This window comes from Garra rufa, chromosome 1 (assembly GCF_049309525.1).
Source record: "Garra rufa chromosome 1, GarRuf1.0, whole genome shotgun sequence".
Classification (NCBI taxonomy): Eukaryota; Metazoa; Chordata; class Actinopteri; order Cypriniformes; family Cyprinidae; genus Garra; species Garra rufa.
In genome coordinates this window covers 96926290-96947857 of record NC_133361.1, presented here as the reverse complement: position 1 = coordinate 96947857, position 21568 = coordinate 96926290, and the positions used below count along the sequence as shown (strand labels likewise).

At 39.1% G+C, this 21568-nt stretch overlaps 1 protein-coding gene across 1 annotated transcript; it reads right to left on the bottom strand.

Moving 5' to 3' along the window:
- Window positions 1-8464: 8464 nt before the first annotated feature.
- LOC141322657 (uncharacterized) lies at window positions 8465-21196 on the bottom strand. Its single transcript, XM_073833440.1, has 6 exons — window positions 21173-21196; window positions 14550-15765; window positions 13138-13308; window positions 12834-13029; window positions 11144-11283; window positions 8465-8526 (listed from the first exon to the last, which is right to left on the bottom strand). The coding sequence occupies exons 1-6, from the start codon at window positions 21194-21196 to the stop codon at window positions 8465-8467; spliced, it is 1809 nt and encodes a 602-aa protein (XP_073689541.1).
- Between the last annotated feature and the right edge of the window lie 372 nt (window positions 21197-21568).

The window sequence follows — 21568 nt, the reverse complement described above, 5'->3', positions numbered from 1 at the left end:
TTTTATGCCAAAAATCATTAGGGATTTATTTAAAATATTCATGTTACATTAAGATTTTTTGGTAAAATTCCTACTATAAATATATCAAAATGTAAGTTTTGATTAGTAATATGCATAAAGTTTGGACAACTTTAAAGGTCATTTTCTCAGTATTTAGATTTAGATTTTTTTGCACCCTCAGATTTGCCTATAGAAGCCATTTTGATCTGATTTTTAAAAATGGTTTAATGTATCTCCTTTATAAAAAAATAAATAAAGGAGATACATAAAACCATTTTTCAAAAAATCTGAATCTTTTAATCTTATTAAAAGAGACTACAAAATAAATATGGATGGTCATTAAAGCATTGCTAAAACAACAAAGCAAGTAGTGGCCTATGATTTTTGCACAGAACTGTATGCATATTGATAGATCGATAGATAGAATCTATTTTAAAATGCTTGTTCTTTATGTAAACCAAATGAGTAAATGATCAGAACATGCTTTTATTTTACAATTTATTTAATTCATTTTTTTGTGAGAGCCTCAAGGACGCGAAGGAATCTTTCCTCCCTTTCCTTTGCCTCCCTGTCTCTCCTTTCCTCTCTCTCACTTGTTTCCTGCCGCCATCACTCTTCTCTTTCTCTTGCCTCTCTTTCTCGTCTCTCCTCTCTCTCCTGTCTCTCTCGTTCCCTTCTGTCTTCCTTCTCCTCCATTTCTCGCCATCTTCTTTCCTCCCTCTCAGATGCTTCCCGCTCTCTCTCCGCTTCCCGTTCCTCCATCTCCCTCATCAGATCGGCAAGATCTTTTTTTCTTTTTCCCAGCGCTGGCATCTCCGAGGATGAAGAGGCCACAGCAACACCTGGCCCAGATGAGGCAACGAGAGCAGGTGGTGTGATGGAGGGTCTGCTCCCAATTGCCTCATCCATGGCACTATACCATACCACTTCCATGATGCTGCTGTGGGCTCTCCATCCTCAGTGCTCACGCCAGTAGCTGGACATTTCAGTTCCTACAAAATTGCACAAACACAATACAAAAACAGTCAGTTTAACAGCACAGTGTGATTTGATTTCTTTATTAGAGGTTACAATATGATCTTACTTTGTATTTTTGTTTCAAGTTTTCCCATTTTTTTAATGAATGAAGCAGTGACCTTTCCTTGCAGGCCCTGCTCCACCACAAAAGCTCTGCAGCAAAGGCACAAAATCAAGAAACAGAAAAGTGCTGTAATAACTATTTGAAATTACAATAATTAAAATAAACTACAGCTTAAAATTTAAAAAGATGTTTTATTCATTTCTGTTGTATACTTACTCGAAGCCTTTGATGGCAGCATTTCGCTTTCCGGTGAAGAGGGCTTCATTAGCCGCTCTCCACCGGATAAGCAGATGTAGGGCTGGGCAATTTGGCTTAGAATCAAAATCTCGATTAATTGAACATTTTAACCCGATTACGATTAATGAACGATTATTTTATTTATTAATAAAATTATATTTAATTATATTTATTTAATATTTATTTTTTGGCCCTCATAGTTCACTGACAAGTTTTGTACAGTAAATATGTTCACATATTACAAGCGAGAGATTTTTGGATGAAGGGTGCATTACTTGATTTTAAAATAATTGAAGGAAACACACTATCTACGATCTATGATTATTAATTGAACATCAGTGTTGAACAACTGAAATTAAAGCAAGCATTGCTTAAAACGAAAAGTCACATTTTTCTTAAATTAGTGAAAATAAATAACTTGCACTATTGGAAACAAAATAAATAATTTTCAATGTTTTTCATATTAAAAGTAGAAAATAAGCAGTATCTCCTCTAAATAAAATTACTCTTGTATATCCTGTAAATACTTTTTACTGTATAAATACTGTTTAAGCTCTCCATCAAAATGTCGGCAGAATAACGGAACGGAGCGCTAGTGTTTTTTAAAGGGAAAGTAATTGAAATAATCTTCATGGAAAAATTTTAACGATTATAGGTTCTGAATGTCGATTTCGATTATTTTTCGATTAATCGCCCAGCCCTAAGCAGATGCGTCTGCTCATCTGTCCCTGTAACATTCAAATAGATTCCCTTTGTGATGTATGCTCTCAATACTACATTCACATGTTGAGTTAGTTACTGAAGTTGTTTTTTATCCAACACAAATGTTTCTCAATACATCAACAGTACTAATGGACAAATAAAACATTCTTTATGTAATCTAATTTATGTTATCTAATTTCTTTATGTAAATGTATTTACATTACATACAGTAACATCTAATGTAAGCAGTGATGCTAACTGCATAAAAGCACACATACATCATTCACATGTGTTCATCTGCAAAACTTATCTAAGATTTTCCTGTCAGATGTTAAGTATACATTTGGTTATCATCTTTAAGATATATATGGTGTATCATACATGTATATTCACATTAGAGACGTACATGTGCTTACTACTGTTTGCTATACATAAAACAAATCAGAAATATAACGTTACTATGCTATGTAGCGGCTTTACACCTGCAACAATTAAAGTTTACAGAATCTCAACAAACAGAAGGAACGGTGTTATTGGTTTCTAATACTCACGTTTGAAAACACCCGCGTCCATTTTTTCATTTGAAATGTTTGGATATGACGAATCCTCTTTCTCTTCTTCTTTATGACGTATTGATCTCCCGTGGGCTTCTGGGATAGAAAAGTGTCCATCGGATGCACACTCCAGAATCTGGGCTAAAGCAGTAGGACATCCGGGGATTTCTCGCCTACTCTTTTATGAATACTGAGGTTTCGAACGTACTTTTTTCTTCACGTACTCATTTTCCCTACTATATAGTAGGTAAGTAGGCATATTCGAACGCACTTTAAGTAGACGTTCGTCCGAATCTCGCGGGAATTAGTGCATTCGCCTACTGATTCTCGCCTACTCTTTTATGAATACTTAAGATTCAAACATACTTATTCACTCGCCTACTGCTTTTTGCCTACTATATAGTATGGAAGTATGCGGTTTCGAACGCAGCCAGAGACATGCAAAATATGCAGTAGTCAATGTGCAGTATAGTAGTATAGTAGTAAAGATTTACTGTCGTCCGACAATAACTGCATAGAGCCATTTTTATCGAAATAGCTGGCAACATAAGTGAGTACACCCTAAGTGATAACAGCAGGGACTTCCTGTTCACCCATGCCTGAGTAAGACGCGAGTTACGGTGCTCCCGCAGTCGAACTTTAAAAAACCTGTCTGAGATGGAATAAGCCAGCCTACAAACGATATAAAAACTGTAATAAATTACTACACGACCATTTCTTGCCGTTACGTTTGATTAGACCGTTAACTACGACCATGCCAAGGGGTGCCCGCCATACTGAACCAGGCCTTGCAGCCTCGTTAACGCCTGAGGTGGAGTCCTCGGGTGGAGACGCTCCAAACTCCACAGTGCTGCAGGCTATTGCTTCCCTCCACGCCGAACTACGCTCACTAAAAATGGAGATTGTGGACATAATTGACACAAGAATTGATCAACTCTCAACCACCATCAGGGGCAAATTAACAGCTCTCAAAAACGAAACCAACACCGCAATTTTAGCTGTTAAAGCTACTTCAAGTGAGCACGCTACTAAGCTATCGGATCTGGAGCGCAACGCGTCCAGTGCCGCTGACACGATCACTAAGCTGGAGCGGGACGTTGGACGTCTAAATAAAGTTGTGGACAAACTCCCCGACAAATGCACCGACCTGGAGGGGCATAGTAGGAGAGAAAACCTGCGGATCCTGTATGTAAAGGAGGGGGCTGAAGCGGGTACGAAACCCAGAGATTTTGTAGAACAACTTCTGAAAGATGCACTATCGCTTGCGGCGCCTCCGCTTATCGACAGATGCCACAGAGTGCATGGGCCCCGGCCTGGTGACGACAAGCGGCCTCGTCCCTTCATTCTTAAAATGCACTACACTCGTGATGTGGAAGAAATACTACGAAAGGCGGCCCAGATGCAGCGGATCAATTACTGCGGTCAAAGGGTCCTGATATTTCCGGATTATCCCCCTGCAGTCGTGAAACAGCGTGCCCTGTTCAAAAGAGCCAGAGAGCTGCTGAAGGATAAACCGGGAGTGAGGTTTGGCATGCAATACCCCGCGAAGCTGCGGGTCACATTCAACGGCATGGAACACTTTTTCACGGACCCAAAGAGAGCAAATGAGTACGCGGAGCAGCACTTTGGAGCCGCTGCCACTTGAGTAGCTTTGATAACTGGACGAAGTGACTCAATCTATTTGGTGTAAGTGATCTTTGTTTTCACGTTTCTCTCCTGACGAACTGAATAACCACTAATTTTAACTATAAGGAGAAAACGTTAGTCCAGTTTAGAGCTTAGATCGGGCCCAAAAAATTAAACCCGATCCTACCCGAGCCCGTGCACCTTGTGTCCGAGCCCGACCCGGTCCGACACATTAACTGTAATTATGAGCCCGAGCCCGATTTAAACCCGACTATTTTTTAATACGTGAGCCGTTACACCAGACGTTCTCAATTACAATTCTTAGTTGTTTGAACTACAGAAATTAGTTTAGATATAGCCTATCTTATTGAAAAATGCAACAAGGACGAAACATGTAAACTGCATTGTTTGTTTATTCAGAATGGATCGCACATAGATCCGAATGAAAGAAAAAATAGCCTTAAAAAACATGAACAATGATAAACACAGAAAATGAAGAAGTAATTAACTTTGGATGGCATATTTAATACATATAAGTTTTAGAATATTTTTTAAACAAAATAAATATTTTAAAGCCTATTATAAAACTTAGCACTTAATGCACTTCACAAAGCCGACACATATGTTGTCACTGCCCACGACTTGTTGAAAATGTTTCCATATCTCCGATTTCCTCCAAACTTGCTCAAAGTTAACTCCCCCATTTAAATTTTTGTCTGTACGTCTTCAAGCTCCATGTTGCACTTAAGCTATACACATACACAATTCAGCACAGCTGGCCCGGTGTTATGGATGCGAGTGGAGAAGTCGCGGGAGCTATAGCGTTGCAGCGCATGAGATGCGTTGCGCAACATTGTACACGTCACGTTTGGCTCAGGTCGTCTTTGCTAAAATATTCGTATAATATTTTTAATTATAGCATAGCTCTCCACACAATTATCCTAATTAAGTAATAATTTAAAAAAAAAAAAAAAATAAAACACACACAAATGCTTGATCATGGCCCCGCCCTACCCGGCCCGGCCCGAAGATAGTGGCAGGAAATATCGGCCCTGGGCTCGGGCTCGGGCAGAGAATCTAAACTCTAGTCCAGTTCACAAGACCCTATTTTGATCTCTCCTACTGCGGCTGCAGTATTGTTTATTTTCAAGATTGTTTTGCTCTGGCAAGATACTGCTAACATTTTATTTTAGACACTTTGCGATCTTAAACTCTTTGCTTTACACTGTAAGAAAAAGAAAAAAGAAAGCATAATATACCCACAGTTTGATGGAACTGTAAGGTCCCTTTTTATGTTTTTATTTATTTATTATATGGACCTTTTTCAATAGGTACATTTTGGGCTGTTTGGTTATATTCTTTGTTGATGTGGGCTTGCTTGTTTTACTTCAGTAAACTTCAATGACAGCGGAGTTACCTACACAGTATATGAGGAGCTCTTTTTCAAAATGCTATAAATCCATTTTAATAGTTTTCAGGAAAATTAAAAAAAATTTTCCTAGACCTATATATTTTGTTAATATTCAATTTATCCTGTTAAAATGGTCTGTTGGGTCATTCTGAACATGTTAAACAACGATTGTTAAATGAAACAACAATATTGTCGATCATACATTCAAAGTTTATATTTATTTTTTCAAAACGCTACAAATCCATTCTTTTTCCCAAAACATTGCTCGTTTATGTCTTTAAAAAAACAAGAGAACATGCAAAATATGACATAAGGGACTCATACTATAAATTAATATAAATCTTTATTTTTTAATGTCAGTCTTTTCGTTTGTTTAGACTTTCAGAGACTGCCTTTCCACTTGCGTTATGTCCAGGAGAATTATGGCCCTATCCTTGTAAACTGTCTAAATTTATTATCAGGTCATCTGGTGACAGCATTAGTTTGTGTGTTTTAGTCTGAAAACTCCAGGGTTGCGTTTCATTGTAAATGGACCAAAACTTTTGGAGACTTTTGAAAACGATGGCGTGGCTGTCCACATTCTCTCTGCGTATCCTTGACGACCATGTAAACAATCACATCATGCTCGTTGCTTTAGCCATAGATATGTATAAGTAGATTCCCCTTTCGACCACTTCAAGCACGTCCTTTATCAAAACAATAGGGAATCTACCTATACACGCTACTTTCTTGTGATTATCTTTTTCCCTCTTGTTCTAGTGTTCTATATCTCCCTTATGGAGTCATGCCGTGCATTCTGTTTTAGCAGCGACCAGACAATGTGGGGCTTTATGTTTGTGTTGGGAGGATGGGTATTCTGCTCTATAATAAATCATCTTTGTGTCGCACTGGAAACTCTAAGATTCTGCCAAGTTTTCTTTCTCCAATACAGGACAGTGGTGTAATTCAAGGTAGTGGACAGTGTAGAAATTAACTCAAATTTAAAGTTGATTCGGGTATAGAATCGAATCTAAACTCCAGGGAAATCAATTTAGAATTAATAGTTTATGTTTCTTGACCGGTCGTCCACCGAATCGGTCAAATCAATACACTTTATCAATTCCAAAGTCTATTCACGCTCATTGGCAGGAGCGTAAATAAACTTAAATATTAATTTGTGAAACTAAAGCCAGGTAGCTTGATCTAGGCAAAATAGTACTTTGTGAACACAAAAGGCAAGACAATTCTCTCAATGAAAACAATGATTTATTGAAAACTACACTAGGATTACAAAGCTAAACTACTCAAAACACGAACACACACACACACACACACACACACACACACACACACACACACACACACATTCACACGCACACTCATACAGTTTCAGAGATGGGATTTTATGAGTTTTGAGAAAACCCAAGACTTATGTTACCGTTACTAGCTTCTCAAATCACAACCTCAGAAAGTCATCAAGCAGAGATCTAACTTAAACAAAACGCACCAGATTTCAACAAGAAATGGGAGACCTTGTTTACTTGCTCTTGGCCGGAATGGGGTTTCCGTCTGGGCTGGAGGCTCGTCTCAGCGGATGCCCTGGTTGGTTGCTTGCTAGTCGGTCTTTCGGATGACGTCTTTGGGAATTCCTCGGGATGAGGGTTGGACAACCGGAGTTGCTCTCAGAGTTCGATTAGCGCCTGGGTTGCGAGGCGCGTAGGCTCTGAAGGTTCAAATCGAGATGCAAGTTTTTTGCAGTTTCTTGTGAGTTCTGGAGGGCAAGAATGCCTTGTGGCTGGAACGAGCAGGCGATCTTCGGCAGAGAAAGTTTAGAGTCTTTCAGGATGTTTCCAGGGCTCTTCTCGCTCAGTTCAGTCAGTTCAAGTCAGCACTTCAAGCACAATTCAAGCCGGCGCTTCAAGGACAATTCAAGCCGGCGCTTCAAGCACAATTCAAGCCAAAGTTCTGGTTCGGGTCAGTAAGTTTTAAGGGGTCCGTTAGACACGACCCCGGGGACCTGAAGGCCAATGGCGTTGCATGTTTGATGCAATTCCTTCTGGCATGTGACTTATTAGGACACAGATTTATCTTCAATTTGGTTATCGATTATCATAAACTACTGCAATGCATACAATATACACAATATGAAATTCTCATTCACTCAGACAACCTGCAGTCGTTATGATCTTTCGAAAGAGACTAAATACAGAACTATAAGGTTACACATAGGATACACACTTAATAACTTGATTAATTAAGGCACAAGGTATAGTAAAGTACATGAATACACGGCACACATTGACATACAGAAAGGAGGGTGTCCTATCCTTTTGCATAGTAAGTTCGAGTGATTGAAATAGCGTTCTTGGTTTCTTTTTCTCCTGTATCATATTTGATAGCATGTAAGCACGTAGCGTGGGTTCAGTTTCGTGATGTGTGAAGGGAATTCTGAGGGGGGGTTTCGCAGCAGGAAGGCTATCCTGTGATCCATAATTTTTCTTAACTTAATTTGTTAACTCAATTCACAAGTGGACAAACGATCCGTTCTTTGGAGGGTCTCAGAAAGGGGGGAAGATGATCCCGCAGATTTCCCTCTTCCTGTGTCAGCGAATTCTTAGTCATGTGTTCGGCGAAGGTGACAAATCTCCATTTGTTTTAATGGGTCTCTCAGCACAAATAGCTAGTTGTTCATTTGATAGGATTGATTATCTTTTATTGCTGCTTCGTTTCCTGGGGCGATCAGCAGACGGAGGTTTGGCGTAGACAAAGTGGCACCCAGTGGCTTCGCGCCGTTTTGGCAAATGGTTCAGATAAAAGAATCTTTGAACTTCCTTGGAGTATGGAGATTTGTTCGTTACTTGTTGTTTTGCGTAACTAAAATCCTACATAATCCCCCTCTTGGCTGGCGATGTTCCTAGTGCAAACATCGGCAGACACTGGAACAAGAAGGCAAAGAGAGAGAGAGATTTCACCACACTTTATTCAATCATTACAAAGTCACTTAAAACAAATCAAATTTTCCAAGACTCAGAGAGCACACAAAAAAAAACAGAACTTATTGTAACATGGTGGAAAAAATCAACATTTCTTCCACAACTGTACAAATAGCTTCTTTAAAACACCATTTTTGCAAAAAACTTTCTAGATCGTTCACCATTTTATAGAACTTAAAATCAAGCATTACCCACGATTTTACCAGGTTTTTAAAAACTGTTACCACATGATGTCTGTCTCTACCTTCTATTTTACTTTTCCTGCTTACATAAACAGCAAACTTAGCTTGTCCAATTAAAAAATTCAACAACTGACTTTGTATTCTTTTCGCCACACTATACTTAGGGCCAAGAATAAAAACTTCAGAAGAAAAAGACTCTGAAAACTTCCTGAAAAGGATATCAAGAAAACAAAACAAATCATACAACCTTGAACATTCTAAAAAACAGTGAAAGATTGTCTCCCTCATTTTACAAAAAGGACAATCACTTGACACATTAGGATTTATAACACTCACAAAAGCATTTACAGCAACTGCGCCGTGTAAAACCCTCCACTGAATATCACCTATGCGTTTTTCAATTGGTGGTTTATATAAAACCCTCCAAACAGGTTTAACTCCATCGTCTAATCCCAATTTCTCTCTCCACACTGTATCATTACGTTCTTTTAAAGTTGCCTTATTTAAAACTTTCACAATGCATTTATATAGAACTTTACTCTGAACATTGTGCAAACTTAAACCTTTAAGTCCCCTCAAGTCCAGAAAAGGTCCAGACAGTCCTTTAAGATTGGGACAAAAAAGAATATGTGGAAAAGGATCTGTACTATTAGGCACCAGTTTCTCATCATAAAAGTCTTTTAACATCTTATTTTCCTCCTCTGAAAGTTTCCTTTTAAGAATGTCCAGAAATTTTTCCACTTGCCGCAATGACCGCACACCTAGATGTGAGGCCAAGAACTGAGCATTACTTAACCCCGGACCAGCAATATTCAAAAAATTATGCAGTTTCAATGTCCTTGGGTGAACTAAACAAAAAAACAATCCAGGTATACCTTCACAAAGAACATCAAAACGAGCTCCATATACAAGAGGTTCTTCCAAAAGCCAGTACAATGACGAAGTCGCCTCTGGCCTCTGTTTTTCAAGTAAATCCCAAACTTTAAAAAGTCCCCTGTAAAAAGGAGTAAGTTCACTGCACTGCAGCTTGCTCGAGTCCATCAAAAACAAAGCAGAGCTCAGGCCCAGTCTTCCAACTTGTTTAAAAATGATGTCCGCCACCTTTCTCCAGACTAGTTCCTTAGGTCCTGTGAGATATCTTTGAATAAAAAGGAGTCGAAAAACTGCCCCCCTGCTTGGGAGGTGAATAAGTCCTTGTCCTCCTTCATCTCTGGGTCGAAAGAGTATACTCTGGGGTATCCAGTGAAAATTACTCCAAAAAAAGTCGACTAGAATGGCTTGAATTTTACTCAAAAACCCATTTGGAGGGTCAACACAGGCTAAACGATGCCACAACATTGAAGCCACCAGATTATTAATTATTATAACCCTCCCTCTAAAAGACATCTTTGGCAAAAGCCATTTCCATTTTTGCAACCGACCTTTTACTTTTTCTAGAACACCCTCCCAATTTTTACTTAACATTAAATCATTGCCAACATATACTCCTAAATATTTTAGCCCACCCCTTTTCCAGCACAAACCGCCTGGTAATTCAGGAAGACCGTGAGACCATTCCCCACCTACTATAGCTTCACTTTTTGACCAATTAACTTTGGCAGAGGAGATTATACCAAAATTAATAAGAATTTCTTTAAGGAGGTCAACATCATTTTGCCCTTTAATCAGAACAATAATATCGTCTGCATATGCAGACAACTTAAAATTCGCTCCAGAACATGGTATGGTCCAACCTTCAATACTTTCCCTTATCTTAACCAATAAAGGTTCAATGGAAAGAGCATACAACATGCCAGAAAGAGCACAACCTTGTCTAATACCTCTAAATATTTTAAACGGAGCACTCAGACCACCATTTATTTTCAGTACACTCTCAACATCCCGGTACAAAACCCTAATCATAGCAATAAAACCAGGGCTGAGACCAAACTCCTCCAGTGTGCGCCAGAGATAGTTGTGCTCAACCCGGTCAAATGCCTTTTCCTGGTCCAAAGAAATAAGACCAGTATCTATGCCCAATAGCCTAGAGACTTCCAGGATATCTCGAATTAGATAGATATTATCAAGAATGGACCTGTTAGGCACACAGTAAGTTTGATCTCGATGAATAACCTGCCCAACCACCTCCCTCAGCCTTATGGCCAAAGCTTTAGAAAAGAGCTTTAAATCTGAGCACAAGAGCGAGACAGGGCGCCAGTTCTTTATTTCTTTCAAGTCACCTTTTTTGGGCAACAAGGTAATGACTGCCCTCCTGCAGCTCAAAGGTAACAGCCCTCCGGCCAGACTATCATTGAGCACAGACAGCAGATCTCCACCCAGCACGGACCAAAAAGTTTTATAAAACTCGATTGGTAGACCATCAATTCCAGGAGCCTTACCGCAATCCATGCTCTGCAGAGCAACATGCAGCTCCGATGCTGAAAGTGGCCTCTCGAGCCAAGAGTTGGTCTCATCCGATACTTTGGGCAAACCCACATAAAAAGAACTGGCCAACTCATCCGCCTCTTTATTTTCACTCCTGTACAGCTCAGAATAAAACAGTATAGCTCTTTTTCTAATTTCTTTAGGTTCAACAATTTCTGTGCCATCCAAAGAGTATAAAGAATGTATAAGTCTACTTTGACCATTCTTTCTTTCCAGACTGAAAAAGAAATTAGTTGGGCCATCCACCTCTACTGCACTCTGAAAACGTGAGCGGATAAAAGCTCCCTGTGCTCTGATGCCTAACAGGTTATTCAGATCCCGTCTTTTGGCTTTAAGGAGCTCAAAAAAAACCCTATTTCCTGTGGACTCTGCCAAATTCTGGAGTTCCACTATCTCGGTCTCTAGGGTTCTCACTGACTGGGAAATGTCCTTAGATACATTAAGAGTGTACTGACGGCACAGTTGCTGTATTTCCTTTTTCCCATGATCCCACCATTGCTGTAGGGAATTAAACTCTTTTTTTCTAGAACTAAATTGCTTCCAAAAAAAATAAAAAAACATCCTTAAAAAAATTATCTTGTAGCAACGAAACATTAAAATGCCAATAGGCACTTTTAAACTTTATATTAGAGGTAAAAATGTTACATGTAACTAGACTGTGATCAGAAAAACCACTAGGAAAAATCTCACATTTCTTGATAGAGTTAAAATGGTATTTAGAACAATAGAACCTATCCAATCTAGCCATGGAAATAAAATTCTCTCTTGTTTGAGCCCATGTGTACTGCCTTTGTTCTTTATATAAGGTCCTCCATATATCACACAAGTCATGTTCTGCTAAAAGCCTTATTAAAGTATATTGAGAAGCTAGATGTGGCTCTTTATGATTCCTATCCATTCTGTCATTTGCCGTGCAATTAAAGTCCCCTCCAATAAACACAAATTCCTCCCCTTTACAATTTGACAAGATATTACTCAATTTATCCAAAAAGACAACTCTTTCCAGACCAAGAACAGGAGCATACACATTTATAAAAACTAAGATCCTATTTTCAAACCTTGCTGTTATTTTCATTAGATGTCCATTAACAACATGCTCCACATCATATGATACAGGTCTTAAGCTCTTTTTAAAGAGTACAGCTAAACCACCACTACAGTGATTTTTGTGGCTTAGGACAGTTAAACCATCCCATTCCACTAACCAGTCATTCTCATTGAAAACATCACTATGAGTTTCCTGGACCAGCATTACATCAATTTTCTTTTGTTTAATCGAATCATAAAGTATTGCTCTCTTCTTGCTGTCCCAAGCACCATTTAAATTTAGTGTGCCCAACCTTATACTACTCATTAGAAAATAGATTCAGCACACCAAAAACAAACACCTCAAAAAGAAAGAAAAGAAACTATACTGATTCAAATTCGTCATTCAGTAGATTAAGTTTTAGCTTTTGAACAATTTTCTTCAGCCTAAAAACTTCTTGTTCAGTGAAGGCTCCAGCCTCCTTCATTAAGGTTCTAGTTGAATTTATGAACAACTCACGATCTGGAAAGTAATCCTCTACAATCACACCTTTCATGCCCTTCGTTGTCTGAAGAAACTTTTAAATTTTTTCCAATGTGTAAGCGCTGCGTACAGACCTCTTCTGTGAGACTGAGCTCACAGAGTCTGACGACTCACAATCGCTATCCACAGCAGACTCCTCAACATTACTTAGCTCTGAGTCCAACTCTCTTGCATCCTCAGTGACAATTCCAGAGGCTTTCTTACTAGCCCTTTTTCCCTTGCCTTTAGTTTTTCTTTTTAATGTCGGTGTTTTAAAAAGATTTTGATCCTCTAACATATGGACATCCACAGCATCATCTATTATGGTCTGCTTGCTAATCTCAGAAGTACTACCTTCTTGCATTTTTTCGTTTGTAGCCACACTTTCAGCTTTATTACCTCCACAATCACCATGCCCCTCTTCATCAACACACGATATTTTATCACTTGTTTGTAGCTGCTCTGAATTATTTAGCACTTCATTTGTATCACGGTTCTGGTCTGCACTCTTCTCAGGGCACACACGTATTACGTGACCCTCACAACCACACCGAAAACATTTCATGGACTCTGAAGTAGCAAAAATGACATGATCAAAATCCTCAATCCTAAACTTCATGGCTAAATTCAACTCTTCGTTTTGATTGTTTAAAATCATGTGCACCTGCCTCCTAAAAGATACAACGTGCTTCAACTGTGGTGATCTACAACCAAGTGAGATTTTCCTAATCTTTGACACAAACTTTCCATGTCTGGACAATTCTCTCTCAATTATATCATCCTTAATAAATGGTGGAACATTTGACAATACTACTCTTTTGCAGGCTGTACTAAAGGCAGGTCTTGAGTAAGGGAATCGTTCACAATAATCCCAGTCTCTACGCCTTTGTTTACTTTGTCAATGTTATTTAAAAACATCACTATTGCGCTATTCATTCTAGACGCAGAAAGGATGCAATCATGACCAATAACAGCGGCAACAGCAAGGACACATTCCTCCACTGAACACCGCTCCACGGGCATGACTTTAACGCCATGCCGACGCGATAAACTTTCCAAGTTTGCGTGTTGAGACGCCGCCATAGCGATCACCCTGACCGACGACGCCTCTCACACACACCTGAAAAAAATTTACTAACCCAACAATAAAGCCACAAAGGATAGAAACAAGATAGAAAAACTCACTCGCACCGCAGAACTCACTCCAGCTCACGCACGCCAACTCCGCCCACTCACTCCCAGCATGCACTCAGAGAGAGAGAGAGAGAGAGAGAGAGAGAGAGAGAGAGAGAGAGAGAGAGAGAGAGAGAGAGAGACCCAGCTTAAATCCTGTGATCTTTGGGGAATGAAAAGGCTGCAAGGCCTGGGGCAGGCTTCTGGTCCTGGAAAGTTCTAGCTCATTTTCCTTATCTTCCCAGTTCCTATGGCAGTATGTGTCATTTTTTAGAGTATTAGTTAAAAAAGATTCTCTCTACATACTTTTCAGTCATAAAGTTTATCTGGTCTGGCACAGAAGTCCTGGTTGCCATAGTAAGACCATTTGTAGACAAAAAGGCAGCCAGTGTTGGATTGGGTGAAGGGGGTCTGTGATCATTTGTTGTTTTTTTTCCAAGCAACACATCAGCAACAAAGAATGTCGGGTTTTAGAGTAATTTACAACAACTTCAGATGTGGTTCAACCAATCAGAATCAAGGACCGGAACTGTCTTACACATTTTAGTTGAAACTCTTTCCACACTGTGGGGATCTGTCAGCCTTCTCTCTATTGTGAATTTTAATGTGCCTGTCAAGATTTTCTTTTAGAGTGAAACTTTTTCCACACTGTTGGTAGGTAAAAGGGCTCTCTATAATGAGAATTTTCTTGTCGATGTCAAGGTTTCCACTTTGATCAAAACTCTTTCCAGACTGAGGGGATCTGTTAGGCTTCTCTCTATTGTGGATCTTCAGGTGCGCGTCAAGGTTTTCTCGTTGACTAAAACTCTTTCCACACTGTTTGCATGTGTAAGGCTTCTCTCCAGTGTAAACTTTTATGTGAATGTTAAGGTATCTTTTACTAGAGAAACTCTTTCCACACTGCTGGCAGGTAAAAGGGTTCTCTAAAATGTGAATTCGCCTGTGTGTATAAAGGGTTTGTTTTCGATTAAAACTTTTCCCACACAGATGGCAGGTAAAGGGTTTCTTTCCAGTGTGAACTTCCATGTGGTTTGTAAGTTGTAATTTTATATGGAAACTCTTTCCACACTGTTTGCAGGCGTAAGTCCTCTCTCCAAGGTGAACTCTCAGGTGCCTTTTAAGGTTTGTATTTTCACTGAAACTCCTTCCACACTGTTGGCAGATGAAAGGTTTTTCTCCTGTGTGAATTCTCATGTGGCTTTTAAGGTTTCTATTTTCACTGAAACTCCTTCCACACTGTTGGCAGATGAAAGGTTTTTCTCCTGTGTGAACTCTCATGTGCCTTTTAAGGGTTCCATTTCGGGTGAAACTCTTTCCACACTGTTGACAGATGAAACGCCTCTCTCCAGTGTGTATTTTCTTGTGGACTTTAAATTCTGCTTGTTGACTGAAACTCTTTCCACACTGATGGCAGGTGAAAGGTTTCTCTCCTGTGTGAATTCTCATGTGTCTTTTAAAGTTTCTATTTTCACTGAAACTCCTTCCACACTGTTGGCAGATGAAAGGTTTCTCTCCAGTGTGAATTCTCATGTGGTCTTTAAGGGTTCCATTTCGAGAGAAACTCTTTCCACACTGTTGACAAATGAAACCCCTCTCTCCAGTATGAATTTTCATGTGGTCTTTAAGTTTTCCTTTTTGAATGAATCTCTTTCCACACTGTTGACAGATGAAAGGCTTCTCTCCAGTGTGAATTTTCATATGGTCTTTAAGGCTACTATTTCGAGTGAAACTCTTTCCACACTGTTGGCAGATGAAACGCCTTTCTCCAGTGTGAATTTTCTTGTGGACTTTAAATTCTCCTTTTTCATTCGTTCTTATCTTTTGAGCTCTTTTTTGTGCAGAAATATTTTCTGACTGTAAGGAACAAAATGATTTTTCTCCAGTTATGAAATCATGAGGATTCTCATACTGATCTTTCTCTTCAGTTTCAATCAGTACTTCTCTCTCCTCTTTTAGTGCTGTTGGGCCTAAGGTGGGAAAACAAAGAAATGAAAGTTAATCCCACTTTAATGCCACAAAGGAGGTAACACCAAAACATGTAGATACTGTATGTAATGCATATATGCTAGATCTCATTTCATGGTGTCCATACTTGATCATGGTCGGCTGGTGTCCTATAGAGTTAAAGCTGGCTGCTATACAATTTATACAATCTTATAATATATTAGGAAACCTAGATATTGACTGATCTCAATTATGATGTACCATATTTTATGTCTCCTAGGGGATCAAATGCAACAAATTTAAGAGAGGAAAGGAAAAATAAAGGAAAAGGGACAAACTCCCCACTCAACCGTCAAAATTAAAAATTCATCACACAATAATTATTTCTGAGGTTTTATTAAAGGAACACTCCACTTTTTTTGGAAATAGGCTCATTCTCAAACTCCCCCCCATTCAGCCGTTCTCCTGTTCTGGCAATATCACTTTTAGCATAGATCACTGAATCCTATGACAACAATATAGCATTGTGTTCAAAAATGACCAGTGAGTTTTGATATTTGTCCTATTTAAAAATTGAATGTTTTGTAGTTATTTTGTGTCCTAAGATCAGTGGAAAACGTAAAGCTGCGATTTTCTAGGCCGATAAGATTAGGAACTACACTCCCATTCCGGCGTAAGAGTCAAGGATGTTTGCTGCCGTAATACAGATGTAGCAGGCGCAGTAATATCAAGCAGTGCCTGATGTTCGATCACAATTTCAAAAAGCCGGTCACATTGGGAGTTACCTAGCTGGAATATTACAAGCTGTATACACCGCTGATGCTATATTGGTCTTATAGGATTCAATAATCTATGCTAATCTATGCTAAAAGTGATTAGTGATGTCCGGTTCGCGAACGAATCGTTCTATTTCACCGGATCTTCTTAGTAAACCGGTCGAACCAGTTCACCAAATCGAACTGAATCGTTTGAAACAGTTCGTGTCTCCAGTAAGCACTAATCCACAAGTTACTTAAAGTTTCTTACTTTTTAACGTGCCCGACACACCCGCTGATTCGTAATAAACCAATTTCCCGAGTTATTTAGTTACTCAAACAGTGTTTGAACGGCTGTGAAAAGAGAGCTGATGATGCGCATGAAGCGGTTGTCGGATCACCAGTACACTGAACGAGAACTGGCTTCTTTCGGACGCGTCCGATTTGAGAATCGATGAGCTGATACTGTGCGCATGTGTGACTCGTGCAGCTGCCAAACATAAACAACCTCCTGCTATGACTGACTCCATCTGAACCGAACTAGTTCTTTTTTTCTACTGTCTCTGTGCTAATGCTATGAGCAGTTAACTGAGGACTTGAATGAGGGGATCTGGTGAAACGTATGTTTATAACACATAAATCTTTATGGATTGTCCATGTGCATAGTAAGCTGATCGTGTTTCTGATTAGAATTAATTGATCTTATAATTTGTTATATCAAGACTTTCTCATATGATCACTGCATGTAACTGTATATGGGTGCTTAGATGCAAAACGTAATTGTCAGAAACTTGTCAGACCAAAATTTTGTTTAAGTTATTAGCTACTAACTTTAAGTGAATGTTGACTTGAGTCCCAGCCTGGTGAACCGTTTTTTTTGAACCGGTTCTTTAAAACGAACTGTCCGTAAGAACCGGTTCAACAGGAGAACGACTGAATGGATTTCAAAACGGTAAAACTCAACTGATTAATTCGGGGGGAGTTAAAGAACGAACCCATTTCCAAAAAAAGTGGAGTGTTCCTGGAGGCCCCTTAACACTGCATGTTTTTCATGTTTCTCTAATTAAGTGATTAATTAACTGGTTCAGATGTGTTTGATCTGGGTTGAGCTAAACTTTGAAGGATGGTAAATGTTTAGGAACAGGGTTGGACACCCCTGCACTGAGACCTAAAATGGGTTTCTCAGACAAAGAAGAGATGCAAAATGTGCAGTGGTCGGGCCTTCGTAAATGTAGTTGGGAACCACTGGTCTGTTACACTAACCTTTTACATGGAAAATACCTCAAAACACATCACACAAAACATGTCCTTTAAAAGATAACTGGCAATATTTTTTTAATACCAATTAAATGTGAAGTGAGATGTGGTGAATACATAAGAGACCCCGAGAGCAGGGGTGGTGAACGTCGGTCCTGGAGAGCTGCTGCCCTGCAGTTTTGCGTAGACCCTAATCAAACACACCTGAACAACAAGGTCTGAAGTGTTACTTGAAAGCTACAAGCAGTTGAGTTTTGATTACGTTTGGAGCTTAAATCTGCGGTGCTGTACCTCCGTGAAAAATGTACTAACCTGGTTTTCTGACATACACCAGCCCTGTTTATAACAGAGAATTCTGGGCAGAATTTGAAATAGTTATGGTTAGTTCTTGAACGATTCATTCATTTTGAACGAATCTTTAATGTGACTTGAGAAGAACGAGTCGTCCCGGGGAGAGATTCGTTCAGTCGCGCATGCGCAATTGCGCAACTATGAATGAACAACTCAAACCCAAAGACTCGAGAGATTAAATAAACAACAGAGGAGGGTAGAGTACCCAAAATCTGTACTCAAGTAAAAGTACAAGTACTTATGGAAATATTTACTCAAGTATGAGTAAAAGTAACAATCTTAATAGTTACTAGAGTAAGAGTAAAAAAGTATCCGATGGAACAAGTACTCAAGTAGCTAGTAGTGTTGTCAAAAATATCGATATTTTGATAAATATCGATACTGAAATATCTGAACGATACCAATACTAATTTCCCGAAGTATCTATACTAGCCGAGATGTCACTTTCACTTCTACACCACACGTGACCGCAGTGCCTGTCTCCTCTTATTCAAGTGAAGCGAACAGAAAGGCGAGCACGGTGCCCCGCGACCGCCTTTGTTTGATAAAGAACACAGCCGGAGTGCTATCTAGAAATATTTAGGATATGAAACAAATAAACATGGAAAGCCGAAGTACACAATCAAGCCAATATGTAAGAGTTGTTACAGAGCAGTGCTATCAAAAGGCGCTAACACCACTAATTTCGCTAAATTTATTTTTTAAATCACACGATTCCACATTTTGAATGCTATGAAAACACAGTGCTTAACAATTTACAACAATTCACCTGTCGTAATAAAGAGAAAAGACAAATATCTGAAAAAAAAACACACTAACAAGCATAAAATACAGTGTTTCTGCTATTTATTCCGCCGTGGAGGTGTTTAGTGTCCCGCTAACAGCAGCAGCAAGCTCAAGTGCCTTCAGCAGAGTTCCGCGTTCTAATGCACGCAGTAAGCTTAAACTGGCCGCAAAGCCCCAGCTAAAGTAATTACCATGAATTTGCAGGGGGAAAGTTTGAGTTATTCAAATTATTTATTAATAAACTAGTATTTTTGGAGCGCTGAAATATTATGGTTTCCATAGTAACAGCTGAATACACAGCAGTAATAACGCAGTTTTATCAGACATGAAATGAAAATTCCAACGACACGTTTCTGAGGACAGTAACGGAGGAACGCCATCAAATGTAGTGAAGTAAAAGTAAAGTTTTTTCACTATAAATGTACTTGAGTAAGAGTAAAAGTACCTATCTTTAAATATACTCTAAAAGAACTAGTTACCCCAAAAATTTACTCAAGTAAATGTAACGAAGTAAATGTAATTCGTTACTACCCACCTCTGCTAATCAATTCTCTTTCCAGCTCAGGCAGCATAGGTTAAGCTTATGGGGCTGTCACGTGATGAACGAACGACTCGGACCCGAAGACTCGAAAGATGAACTAATCAATTCTGTAACCGGCTCAGGCAGCATAGGTTAAGCTTATGGAGCCGTCACGTGATGAACGAACGACTCAAACCCGAAGACTCAAGAGATGAACTAATCAATTCTGTTTCCGGCTCAGACTGCATAGGTTAAACTTATTTTTTCCTGAAACAAGTTCTTGATGCAGTAGGTCCATATCTTGTGACTTTGATTAACCGATGTTTTGAAACTAGTTATGTACCTGACGTGTTAAAGCATGCTACAGTATATCCTTTGCTCAAGAGACACAATTTAGACCCTACTGTTTTAGAGAACTATAGACCAATTTCAAATTTGTCTTTTATTACAAAGATCCTCGAGAAAATAGTGCTTCTACAATTGCAGAGTTTTTTAGATGAAAATAAGATATTTGAGGTCTTTCAATCAGGTTTTCGAAAATTCCACTCTACAGAGACTGCACTCCTGAAAGTTTTAAATGATATTCTACTTACTAGCGACTCTGGAAACCACTCTGTGCTTGTGCTCCTAGATTTGAGTGCTGCGTTTGACACTGTTGACCATGCAGTCCTTCTTACTCGCCTGGAGCACTGCACAGGCATAACAGGAAGCTTTCTTGAATGGTTCAATTCATATCTTTTAAATAGACGTTTTAATGTTAATATGGGTGAACACTCATCTGAGTCAGCTCCTTTAGCATGTGGTGTACCTCAGGGTTCCATCTTAGCTCCAATTCTTTTTTCTTTGTATATGCTGCCATTGGGTTCTATCTTTAGGAAGCATGGTCTGTCATTTCACTGCTATGCAGATGACACTCAAATATATTTGCCCTTAAAAAAGAGTTCCAATGGCTTAGAAGCACTTATGACTTGTTTGGCTGATGTGAAAGCCTGGCTATCTTAAAATTTTCTTAATTTTAATGAGAGTAAAACTGAGATAATAGTATTCGGTCCTTCAGACTCTGTTAGTACACCAACAATACATTTTGGTGAGTTATCTTCCTCTGTAAAACCTTGGGTTAAAAATTTAGGGGTTATCTTTGATGATAAGCTGAAATTTGACAAACACATCAATGCAGTGGTCAGATCGTGCTTCTTTCAGCTTAGATTACTAGCTAAAGTTAAACCCATTTTGACGAGAAAAAATTTTGAACAATTGATCCATGCTTTCATTACGACGAGACTGGATTACTGTAACTCACTATATTTTGGGATTAGCCAGTCAGCTTTATCCTGGTTACAAATGGTCCAAAATGCAGCCGCTAGATTTTTAACCAGGACTAAAAAACGGGAGCACATTACACCAGTTCTACGTTCTCTGCACTGGTTGCCTGTGCGGTATCGAGTGAATTTTAAAATGATTCTTTTGGTGTTTAAATCATTAAACGGTCTGGCCCCTCCGTATCTCTCGGAATTACTTACTGAGTATCGTCCGGTTCTGTCTCTCCGGTCATCTAACCAGAAACTGCTATGTATCCCAAAGTCAAAGCTGAGGTGCAGAGGAGACCGGGCTTTTTCAGTAGCTGCCCCCAGATTATGGAATGCTTTACCTCTGTGTATTCGCTCTGTTTCATCCTTATCTGTTTTTAAAACTATGCTAAAAACGCATCTTTTTGAGGTTGCATATACTTAGTGAGGAAGTTGTATTGAAATGTTTGTTTTATTATGATGTTATTATTGCTTATTTGTATTGTGCAATTGTCTATTACAAATATGTGCAGCACATTGGCAACCTTGGTTGGGATAAATGGTGCTATATAAATAAATTTGACATTGACATTGACATTATGGAGCTGTCACGTGATGAATGAACGACTCAGACCCGAAGACTCGAGAGATAAACTAATCAATTCTGTTTCCGGCTTAGGCAGCATAGGTTAAATTTATGGGGCTGTCACGTGATGAACGAACGACTCAAACCCGAAGACTCGAGAGATGAACTAATC

Bases quoted from the DNA above. Each gene is read 5' to 3' on its own strand.
- LOC141322657 (XM_073833440.1), bottom strand. From the start codon at position 21,196: ATGAAACAGAGCGAATACACAGAG. The intron at 13,030-13,137 runs GTAATAAAGCTG...TCCATATGTTAG, and splicing joins GGGGCATGGTGATTGTGGAG to AGGATCAAAATCTTTTTAAA. The intron at 11,284-12,833 runs GTCTGTACGCAG...TGAGCTGTACAG, and splicing joins AGCTCAGTCTCACAGAAGAG to GAGTGAAAATAAAGAGGCGG.